Raw genomic sequence first — 12,582 nt, forward strand, 5'->3', positions numbered from 1 at the left:
AGTGCACGATAGCAAGTGTTACATCAGCTTCAGATCCAAGAAGTCTGGCGCTCAACATAAAAAATATGGGTCACTACAATCTTCCTCAAAGCACTGTAGAACGACGTTATTCAATTGCAAATTCCTATCTCCGTCGAGGAACCCATGATCCATTAAGGGATGCTGATGCAGCTCTTTGCCAACTGTTTCTTCTCGATATTTTTATTTATTTCATTTATTTATTTTAGACTCATTACTTTTAAAATAGCAGAGGCAAACACCTGTGTTTGTTTCAGTGCAAAACCAAGCGAGATGTCGTAGAAAATAAACTCAGTGAAGTTTACTTTAAGTTCACAACACCTTAAATTCACAAAAACAGGGCAGTGTAGTAAACGCAGAGCGGAGTCGGTGGTGACGTGTGTACACTGATACGGTCAGTCGGCAGATGAACTGCTGAGAGTGTAGGTACCTCTAAACTTAACTAAACAGTACATAGCAGAGAGAGGCCTATACGTCGAAGCCGGTCAACGTGCGATCGGGAAGTAAAGGTATATTGGCTCTCCCGTAATTAAAGCGAAAGATACGTTATAAGTGAATGAACGGTGATTGACTCAACAGACACCTTTCAGTAGGAAAACCCAGACTAATTGCACGCAATGTCACCTCAGCGTGACAGGGACGACACTTAGCATTTTTAAAAACGTGTTTTGCTCTGAGTGTGTGTGTGTTCGTCACCGGCGGCGTAAGTAACAGCTTCTGCTCGCCGTGCTAGAAATCCGCACTGGTAAGCTTCCTTAGCCACCATTTTACGATTGTCGTTTGTGCACCGTCTCTAACCATCATGTCGTCTGTAGTATATTAGACAGAAAGTCCCCCTTTTCTTTAAGCTGTTTTAATAACCATCCTAAGATAAAAGGCATAACTGGGCAGTCTTAAACGGTATTAAGGTAGCGTAAAGCGTGCAAAGAAATACTACGGTATCTAGTAGCTCATAAGGATAGTAATTCAATGTAATGCGCACCTCGTCTCTCCAAAATGCCACGCCACTGCGATGATGGCGTTCGCCGTGCAATCGACGGGTACGATGTCCGTTTTGAAGTTGAGGTATGCCAGCATAGCCCTCAACACGCCTTTCCCACCAGCTACGAAGAAGCCGACTGGTCCATTCATATTCGGTGCCCAGCCTTCTAGCGGCTCCCTCCAGACCGGTGTCACTGTCGGAAAGAAAGTTGTTCAAAACAGATTTTTCTTCAAGTAGTCTTCTGTGCTATGAAATTTATCAACTAAAGACTTGACCAGTGCTAATGGTTCACTTGAGGAAGAGACAATCGTGTGCGCAACGTAAGAGATCGCATTCGAAGCTCGTAGGGGACTTGAGGACAGCAGCCCTCTTCCAATTCCTGTAAGTAACAAAGTGGGAAAGGAAGACAGGCACGATTTGAGCAGTGAAATAGGTGGGTGTGAGAGAAATAAAGAAAAAAGGCTAGTTTCTTGACAGAGGACAAGAAGGTCTCACTATAGTTAATACCGATTTACGTTTATCGAATACTAGCTGAGGCAAACCTGGCATTCCCCTGGGTATTCGTGTTGCCAATATTCTGTTAGAAACGGAAAAGGTGAGCTGTGTTTGTAGCGAGGTGCCAAAAAAATTCATTTTCATATGTCCGTGAAAACATCTTAGACATTATGAAATACCCACACAAAGAAATGTGCATAATGGACAAATGCACAACTGCAGCATCCAAACTAAGAAACATGATCGCGGACCGTTTCTGTACATTGGGGCAGCTGCATTGCGTGTGTATAACGCGTTTTTAAATGTCTCTATGGCAACGCCTATTCACACCTCTGTATACGGCTATAGTTTCACCTACAGCCGCTTGTGCTTCGCAATTGCAGGCAGGCAAAATGGCTGGCGGGTGTCAGGTGTTTCCTTAAGTTGACTCGACTGCAGGAGTGCCTCAGCAGTAAAGAATTAACGTACTCAAACTTCATGCATGACGCGGGATTTTTCCACTCATTTCATTGTTTATGACGTCACATCATTTTTTGTGTCCTGCAATCAGCTTTACAATCTGCATTCTTGCACCATGTTCTAAAGAACTTATCCAAAAGATATGTGTGATGGGTGTATCGCGCAGCATTTCTATTATGTCTGACATTATTGGTAAACGGGAACTAAAAGGAAAAAAATCTTATTGACACAATTATATTAAATATACACTGTTCGGCGCCTTCAGCTCAATATTAACAAAAACACAAAAAATGATTCATGAAATTTCTTCCAAAACTAATTAGTTTGAGGCCACTGCAATTAAATACTTCTTCAGAAAATTTATCGTGGCAGGGAGGGCTAGTCTTGAAGACTGTAATAGACAACCCAGGCTTGCAAAACATCACCAATTGGAAAACAAATAAACAAGCTGCTTGCTGGACGATCTAACTGCCAGAGCAAAAGGTAAAGGACACACTCGTCGTGAGGTCCAGGCCGTGAACAAGAGTCGAAAAAGTTAATCTTTCTAGCTGCTATTACCAAAACGGTGACAAAGTCCAGATGCACCGAGTTGACACTATGAAGTGTTGCGATGCCTTGGCAGAGTACTACATTTTTCTAATTAGCTACTTGGCTGCCGGCCGCTGTGGTCGAGCGGTTGTAGGCACTTCAGTCCTGAACCGCGCTGCTGCTACCGTCGCAGGTTCAAATCCTGCCTCTGGCATGGGTGTGTGTGATGTCCTCAGGTTAGTTGAATTTAAGTAGTTCTAAGTCTAGCGGTCTGATGATCTTAGACGTTCCATAGTGCTTAGAGCAATTTGAACCATTTTTCTGCTTGGCTGGATATCGGAAGCAGAACATAGTCTTGATCATAACGCGTCGATGTTAGACGTGCGTGATGATAAGAGCCTCCTGTGATGGTCTACTCCCTTTGGCACTGCTGCTGTGCGGGTGGAGCTGACGGCTTTGGAATTGTACGGCCAATAGACATTCGGACGCCATTGCTCAACAGTAGGCATCTCGCAGCAATTTCCACACCCAAAATACGTAAGCAACACACACTAACACCCACACGAACGCACGTACAGTACTCATACCGCGAATTTCAGGTTGAGAAGAGCATGTTATGTGGCTCTTGTTCCTTTACAACATATTTTACGTCCTGTTCGTGTATTACATATTTTGCTGCTAACTTTTAGGTCTTTCACTAACTAGTTTCGATTTAGACACGTTGACAAACGCTTTGGAACTCCACTGTGGCATTCGTACTTCTTGGGACACTCAGATGGCCATTAGCCAATAGGATTCGTTGGCAGTTAGCAAACCATGTGGGTTCGTTGTTCGAGGAAAGTCAGCCATTACATTACTTGCTCAGTTACGTTGCTATACAGTACTATGGAACGTTAAGCCATTTTTGGTTAGGTAATTATATCTGAGGATGCTTCTGAAGAAGCCACATTTCTGTGATGGTAGGCCGTAGCACTAACCAGTATGTGGAATAAATCTGGTAATATCAATCCAGTTTATACTCTGTGCTGACGTACAATTTGCCAACCGAGGTTTGTTTAATACTATTTCTCAACGCAGTGACATCCTTCTGTGTTCTTATGACCAAAGCAACATGTTTGGAGAGATTGCAAATTATCGAGTCCTTCGACGCCAGTTATTTCATTATTTATAATTTCATTTCATTCCACATTATCTTGGATCCTTCATTATTAACTATTCGTGAAGTCTAACGTTTCTTTCGCTCAGATGTTTCAGGTTTATCTTTGTGATGATAGCAGCTTGGTGGAGTAATGAGAAGTGTAGATTGGATGATCCCAACAAATTTGTAAATTGTGTGATTTTTATCTTAACGTATACAACATTAGAATGAAATCAAGTGTTGCACACTTGTTTACCAGAAACGTATTTCCCTGTACGTTCTTTATTTAAATGAATATCTGTATGAAGCCTGCGACTTAGGTTGCAATGATATTCAAGTATGCCTTTTTTAGTCAAATTTCCATAATATCCAAATGCAAAATGGTCATTGGTTAGTGTTCATATGTACAGTCTCTTTGCTTGCAATTTAGGTTATAGGAATTGTATATTGAAATACATTGTGTATGGTAGGGTTGTGTACAGTCCTTTGTTGGAGGACGCTGATGTGAGATGTGGCGCTGCTTCACTGAAGTGCTATCGTTTATGGGCGATAAAATTTCAGATCTCTGTTAAATGACCTTACAGTTAGTTAGCTTTTTATTAAGTGTTGAATTTTGATGCACATAGGGAAACTGACTTATTGCATAAGTGGATGCTACAAGCAGAATCCTTACAAATATTCACAACATTTTGCTTCCACAATACTGTTCATTCATACGTTATGTACTGATTTAAGAAATGCAGGTTTTTTTTTTCTCTTACTGTTGTGCAGTATATGCGTTTTTCCATCGTGATAACGTTAGGAGCTTCTTCTTTGTATATTTCATTCTGTAAACGAATCAAACATTAAGGCCTGTTTGTCACTACCTAGATTGTGGTCTAACGTTTTTGTAACACACACACATTTCAAGTTTAAGTAGGACTAATGAACATATAACATTTTATCTGTATACTACACGTGGTGGAAGACATAACACAGCCTCAAATAATTATAATCCATATCTCACTCATTCCATGACCCTTATAAAGTGTGACAGTGATAATCTGACATTTGAAAAGTTTGCAAAAATGAGTCAGCAATACAAAGATTCTAATGTGTATGTCAAATACCACAATGCTATTTTCATGCTTAAATAGTTGGTGTATGGCAGAACGATCCTCACATTAAATATTTCCACAACTGAACTGCTGTATTTTGCTTCTCAAATGTTACGTTGGTCTCCATATCTGCAATATATAATGGTGCTGCCGTTTCAATCTGAGGTATGTTACTGACACTTCGCAGAACTGTTTATGGCTTAACACGTGTTTCAGTAATATTTCTCCTTTTGAAGCACGAATTTAAGGGAGAAGAATATAATGTAGCATGTTCTGCACTAAAAACTGTAAACTATGATAATGGTTGACAATTATTGCTGTATTTTATAAATGATTGAGCCTAAGCAACAAACTAAATGGCGAAACACGATTTTAGTAAGGAAGTAGCAGATCTGACGAAATTTTAAATTATTGCGATGTAAAACTATAACTGCATATTTTCGTATTACTCACTAAGAACTTCTGCTATGTTTAAACACAACGGAGTGCTGTAACAATAGAGACGTGATACAAAGATCATCGTGACGGTGCAACAAAAAGAGATTAAAAGTCGATATCTCACAAATAGTATCTTTGCTACTGAAATAAGATTATTTATCATTTATCAATTAGTGAGTACATTCAGGTTACTTATCGAAATATGCAGGTAAGATCTCATTGCAAACAAGGAACTGAACTTTACACAAACATAAAATTGTATTATTTCTCAAAATATATAAGATTTTTGGTACAAAACATGCATGACACTACTCTCATAAATTAATCGTACTATAAAATTTAATAAAAATACATATCGATTGTGGGTTAGCACTGTTGATAAATACTTCAAGGTTAAACAAAAACTGTTAGCGACCAAGTGAAGTTGTTGTGCTGCAAACACAATGGGCTCTCTAATTAAATATTTTCATATCTTAATTGTCTGTGTAGCTTATTAAAGTCCTTGTAGCTTGCTTATAGACACTACTGAAATAAATTGTAGATTGAAGAGAAAAAAAAAACTGGGACACCTGACTAATATCTTCTAGGGCCCCCGCGAGCACGCCGAAGTGCCACAACACGACGTCTCATGGACTCGACTAATTTCTGAAGTAGTGCTCCAGGGAACTGACATAAATCCTGCAGGCCTGTCCATAAATCCGTAAGAGTAGGAGGGGGTGGAGATCTCTTTTGAACATCATGTTGCAAGACATACCAGATGTGCTCAATAATGTTCACTTTCTGGAAGTTCAATGGCCCGCGGAAGTGTTCCTGGAGCCATTCTGGAGCAATGTGTGGGTTGTCGCATCGTCCTGCTGGGATTGCCCATGTCCGTCGGAATGCTGAATTGACAGGAATGGAATCAAGTGATCAGACAGGATGCTAACGTACGTGTCACCTGTCAGAGTTGTATCTAGACATGTCGAGGGTCCCATATCACTCCAACTGCACACGCCCAACAGCATTACAGGGCCTCATCAGCTTGAATAGTATCCTGCTGACTTGTAGGGTCTATGGTTTCATGAGATTGTCTCCACACTCGTGCACGTCCATCCTCTCAATACGGTTTGAAGCCAGGCTCGTCCGACCAGGCAACATGTTTCCAGTCACCGACAGTCCAATGTCGGTGCTGACGGGCCCAGGCGAGGCGTAAAGCTTTGTCTCGTGCAGTCATCAAGGGTACCTGAGTGGGTATTCGGGTCCGAAAGCCCATACCGATGTTTCGTTGAATCGTTCGCACGCTGACACTTGTTCATAGTCCAGCATTGAAATCTGCAGTAATTTTCGGAAGGACTACACTTCTGTTACGCTGAACGATTCTTTGAAGTCGTCGTTGGGTCCGCGTTTGGAGGCTCTGCCTCCAGCCGCAGGGATGTCGGACATTTGATGTTTTACCGGACTCCTGGTATTCATGGTACTCTCGTGAAATGGTCGTACGGGAAAAACCCCACTTCATCGCAACTCGGAGATGCTGTGTCCCATCGCTCGATCGCCGACTATAATTGATCTAACAATTGTGCCACACATTTACTGTATAGGCGTTGCCGACTGCAGCGCAGTATTCTGTCTGTATTTTCATACGCTTTCCTACACCAGTTCCTCTGGTGCTTTAGTGTAAGTTAGTCGACATTCCAGTATGACAAACATTATATAGATGCCATGCTAGGTAGTACTTTGTTCTTGCGGTTCAAACAGTGTCATCTTCTGCTATTTCACGATGGAAACATGAAGGGAAAACTATATCTCTTTTACTCCCTATGTAACATATCACAGTGTTGTTGCCTTGCAATTTACTATGGTGCATAAACCAGAGAGGTGATGTCAGCTACTGGCGAAATAGGCTACTGCGGAACACTGCATGCATTCCTATCATTCCTTCTGTAATATGCTATAATGGGGTTGGTGCATCAAAGTAAACATTGCAGAGAGATAGAAAATTTCTTATGGAGTAGAAATCTGGATATTGTTTAATAGTGGACATTGTATGGCCTTTCATTGAATTCATTCTTCACAGCTGTTTTAACTTCTGACTTCAACTCATATTCCCAATAATGATCGATGGCTAGCGCTGTATCGAAAGACTGCCCATTATGCATTCAGACTTGGTATCTGACGAATATAATTATGCTCGTACACCGCTAATTTCGGTAACAGGTTCACGATTCATTTTGCCTTCGTAAATCCGAGTTCATATTTCTGCAGCAGCCGAAAGTTATATGTTATTTAAGGAAAACCTGACGTATCAGATTTTGTGTACCTTGTTTCTGGTATCCAGGTGAAGTTTTGGATTTTTAATATGATAAATAGTCGCTTTCTTTGTAAGAAATATTATACTTTTTGCAAGAAATGTGTTTAGTGTATATTTATAATAAATGAAAATGTTAGCAACTAGGGTGGGTTTCAGAAGCTTGGGAAAAAGTCATTCGTTTTGCGGAGGGAACGAAAGAAATGCAGTTTTCCCGAGTATCTGGCATCTATCTCTGAAATCCTCTCGAAATTTCTAGGGAATGAGAGGAACACAGTATTCACAAAATAGTTGACACCCCCTCGCCAAGTAATATACTACAGTAAATTTCCATTCAACAACGCCATAAAACAGGGCGGGGCAAATAAAAATGGCTTAGAGAATAGAGTTCCAGGACACAAAGAAACACAGCAGAGGAAAGGAAATTCAGTACTAAAGTAACTGTAGCAGACGTTGAAAGTGATCACCACTCATCTGTTGGTAGTGGTGGGACCTGATCAGCAAGTTTTTGAAGGCGGATCGAAGCTGGACTGATGGAATTGCTGAAGTCTCACCCGAAACGTTCTGCTGCAGTTCTCGAAGACTGTGAGGCTTGTTGCGATACACCTTAGACTTGAGGGCTCCCCACACAGAGTAATCACACACTGATAGATCCGGTGACCTGGTTAGCCAGCTAGGTCAACGAAGAGACTGACCTCTGGTAACAACTGTCATGCAAAGGTAGAGTAAATTTGCGTCAAGATTCGAGCAGCTGTAAGTGCAGTTGTCCCACCCTGTTGGAAGTAACTGTGGACCTTTTCCTCCTCCTTTTCAGAAATAAAGTGTATATTTAATCTTCAAGCGTTATGTACAGATCATTTTGGATTCCTGCTACCGGTCAACGCAAGTTCTCACCTTCCTTATTTGTGTCTCACTCCTGACTCCAACACTGGCCGACATAACATCACGTGACGAGGATTAGAGAACTAACGCTGACTTCGCTCTCCACCATTCTGTCAAAGCGAGTCACTAATATTTCTCTCTTTAGTTTCAGAGGCGCATTGCTACTAATTGCCCACAATGCTTTCGCTTTTTGTGTATGATTAATTTGTTGCAGCGCTCCTCTCGTTAACGTGTCTTCTAAGCCGCCTCCTACACCAGCTGGGCCTATGCCTACTGTTCAAAAATGATTCAAATCGCACTGAGCACTATGGGACTTAACATCTGAGGTCATCAGTTCCCTAGAACTTAAAACTACTTAAACCTAACTAACCTAAGGAAATCAAACACATCCAGGCCCTAGGCAGGATTCGAACCTGCGATCGTAGCGGTCGCGCGGTTCCAGACTGAAGCACCTAGAACCGCTCGGCTACACCGGCCGGCATGCCTCCTGTTGCTGGTGGCCTTGACCTAATGTATTTCATTCAGTTTCAGAATCAACAAATGTCGCAGTTGATGATGCACCTACATGCATGCATTGCACAGTTCCGAACTTTTGACGAACAACAAGAGGAATGCAACAAGTACTACGCTAAGGTCAACGCCCACTGTGCTGAACATCAGGTGCGAGGTGCGGTGAAACGGTCTTACTTCTTGTCAGCAGCTGGCACAGGAGTTTATCTCCTCACAACGCCCATTGTGCTAAACATGAGGTGCGAGGTGCGGTGAAACGGTCTTACTTCTTGTCAGCAGCTGGCACAGGAGTTTATCTCCTCACAACGCCCATTGTGCTAAACATCAGGTGCGAGGTGCGGTGAAACGGTCTTACTTCTTGTCAGCAGCTGGCACAGGAGTTTATCTCCTCACAACGCCCATTGTGCTAAACATGAGGTGCGAGGTGCGGTGAAACGGTCTTACTTCTTGTCAGCAGCTGGCACAGGAGTTTATCTCCTCACAACGCCCATTGTGCTAAACATCAGGTGCGAGGTGCGGTGAAACGGTCTTACTTCTTGTCAGCAGCTGGCACAGGAGTTTATCTCCTCACAACGCCCATTGTGCTAAACATCAGGTGCGAGGTGCGGTGAAACGGTCTTACTTCTTGTCAGCAGCTGGCACAGGAGTTTATCTCCTCACAACGCCCATTGTGCTAAACATGAGGTGCGAGGTGCGGTGAAACGGTCTTACTTCTTGTCAGCAGCTGGCACAGGAGTTTATCTCCTCACAACGCCCATTGTGCTAAACATCAGGTGCGAGGTGCGGTGAAACGGTCTTACTTCTTGTCAGCAGCTGGCACAGGAGTTTATCTCCTCACAACGCCCATTGTGCTAAACATCAGGTGCGGGGTGCGGTGAAACGGTCTTACTTCTTGTCAGCAGCTGGCACAGGAGTTTATCTCCTCACAACGCCCATTGTGCTAAACATCAGTTGCGAGGTGCGGTGAAGTGGTCTTACTTCTTGTCAGCAGCTGGCACAGGAGTTTATCTCCTCACTCGAACGTTATTCCCGACTAGTAGGCTGGATATGCTACTTTATGAACAAAGCCGGAACAGACATTTTGTCAGATGTTTACTGAATTTCAGGTTTTGACATGACAGTGTCGTTTTGAACGTAGCTCTGGACAGTACTATAGTGACGCAATTACGTAAAATTCGTATGATTCGTTAACAAATTCATGTGATAGTACTGTCGAAAGCTTTGAGCTAAGTCCCTTCTGCAGTGTAATGCAAAGTGACAAACAGGTATGGCCTTGCAGCTGATCACCACACGGGAACAGACCATAGCGCCGTGGCCAGTGTAAAAACGTGTCAGTGCATGCGTCTGCTTTGAAATCGTGTCCCTGCTGATTTTCCACGCATAAGACGGAAAATTCCCCTTCGCGGAATGGGACTTGCTGTGCTTGTGGAAAACCTTATCATGTACAGTGATAGGTAAAGAGATTGCCCACGGCAAATAATTTGGAGTCCAAGAACAGAATATAGCGCATGCCCCATCTGAGAGGAGCCAGTGTTCACAACTACAGCGGTCTATGGATCTTCAGCTTGGTGTTCACATCGTCAAATAGAAGCAATGTAATAGCCAGGATACAGTATCTGTCGACGTTCATTACAATTTAACTGATCGTGTCATTTCTTTTGCAAGTCAGTTTTCTAGCCCGTGCAAACGGTCGAAATATGTGAACTCCACGTCGGTAGAATTACTACGACGACGATCGCTTCACATCTGCTTGAGTGGCTGAGTGGAAAGGCTGACGGTATACAAACGTGAAGCATGAGTGTGTGAATCTAACTGGAGTTGACTGTCATTCTTTTATTTACGCCTGTGCAGGTTTTATTTTAAGCCTTAATTCGCTACAAATTGTGCAGTTGTAGGCTTCTCTAGCCTCGGTATTCTTTCAAGATTCAATTTTATAATATTCTAATCTTCAAACAAACAAATGGCCATTAAAAATATTGGAAATGGATGTATTTATTTGTAATTACTTCAACCACCAGCTGGGCTCTCTACAGTTTTCAGTTAAGAGAAACATATCAGCTAATGCATACCTCACAGGTATGCATGAAAATGGCTGATGTGAATGCTCGCGAGCAAAGAACTGCTGTCTTTGAAAACGGTGCATCTGTGGCAGGATGTCTTTATGGAGTTGATGTGCCACAGCAAGCAGATGGATTAGATTTAGATATAATACTGAGGGAGCGAGACATTTAGTGTATCTGGCAGACCACAAGTCTCGAGACAAGATGAAGAACTGGTCAGGGCGACCCAGAATGCGCCTTTCTCAATCATCCGGGAACCAAGAAGAGCTTCACATATCTCAGGATCGTCACAAGATTAGAGAACCAGGGCATAAGGTCCCGTCGTGCTGTTATCAAAGGACTCTTGTCTGACGAACAAGCCGTTGACAGACTAGCAAATGTGATTTCCTGGCGAGATTTATATTGGAGGAAAGTCATTTTCTACGCCGAGTGCACGATTGAGAGAAAGTACCGCACAAATCCCGAAGAATGGCTAAGTTTCACAGAAGCTCCAATGCGAGATACTTTTAATAGTTTCCACAATGAAACATTGTCTCAAAATATGGTAGAAAACCCAGAGATTCTGGTCGTATGAAAAATACACCAGTGGCAAAAAAAAAAAAACAGTCAATAAAGTCACTGCGCGATAGCGATGGAAATGTTACCGATAATTGTGCCAGTAAAGCGGAGTTACTAAATAAATTTTTCCGTTATTCCTTCACGAAAGAAGACGAAGTAAATATTCCAGAATTCGAAACCAGAGCAGCTTTTAGCATGCGTGACATAAAAGTAGTTAACTTAAGTGTTGCAAAACAACACAAATCAAGAAAGGCAAGTCTTCCATCGAGATGGTATACCAATCAGGTTCCTTACAGATTTTTCAGACACAATAGTGCCTTTCATAGCAATCATATATAACCGCTCACTTGACGAAAGGTCTGATTCTAAAGATTGGAAATACACTCCTGGAAATGGAAAAAAGAACACATTGACACCGGTGTGTCAGACCCACCATACTTGCTCCGGACACTGCGAGAGGCCTGTACAAGCAATGATCACACACACGGCACAGCGGACACACCAGGAACAGCGGTGTTGGCCGTCGAATGGCGCTAGCTGCGCAGCATTTGTGCACCGCCGCCGTCAGTGTCACCCAGTTTGCCGTGGCATACGGAGCTCCATCGCAGTCTTTAACACTGGTAGCATGCCGCGACAGCGTGGACGTCAACCGTATGTGCAGTTGACGGACTTTGAGCGAGGGCGTATAGTGGGCATGCAGGAGGCCGGGTGGACGTACCGCCGAATTGTTCAACACGTGGGGCGTGAGGTCTCCACAGTACATCGATGTTGTCGCCAGTGGTCGGCGGAATGTGCACGTGCCCGTCGACCTGGGACCGGACCGCAGCGACGCACGGATGCACGCCAAGACCGTAGGATCCTACGCAGTGCCGTAGGGGACTGCACCGCCACTTCCCAGCAAATTAGGGACACTGTTGCTCCTGGGGTATCGGCGAGGACCATTCGTAACCGTCTCCATGAAGCTGGGCTACGGTCCTGCACACCGTTAGGCCGTCTTCCGCTCACGCCCCAACATCGTCCTGCCCGCCTCCAGTCGTGTCGCGACAGGCGTGAATGGAGGGACGAATGGAGACGTGTCGTCTTCAGCGATGAGAGTCGCTTCTGCCTGGGTGCCAATAATGGTCGTATGTGTG

At 43.3% G+C, this 12,582-nt stretch overlaps 1 protein-coding gene across 1 annotated transcript in view; it reads right to left on the reverse strand.

Annotated features, from left to right (window-relative positions):
- LOC126285031 (fatty acyl-CoA reductase 1-like) overlaps positions 1 to 12,582 on the reverse strand; it is a 133,294-nt gene that overhangs the window by 10,043 nt on the left and 110,669 nt on the right. Inside the window, exon 6 of the mRNA XM_049984355.1 lies at positions 1,001 to 1,193. Within this exon, the coding sequence (XP_049840312.1) occupies positions 1,001 to 1,193 (193 nt within the window). The remainder of the gene's footprint in view (positions 1 to 1,000; positions 1,194 to 12,582) is intronic.

The sequence above is a fragment of the Schistocerca gregaria genome, chromosome 8 (genome assembly GCF_023897955.1).
Source record: "Schistocerca gregaria isolate iqSchGreg1 chromosome 8, iqSchGreg1.2, whole genome shotgun sequence".
Classification (NCBI taxonomy): Eukaryota; Metazoa; Arthropoda; class Insecta; order Orthoptera; family Acrididae; genus Schistocerca; species Schistocerca gregaria.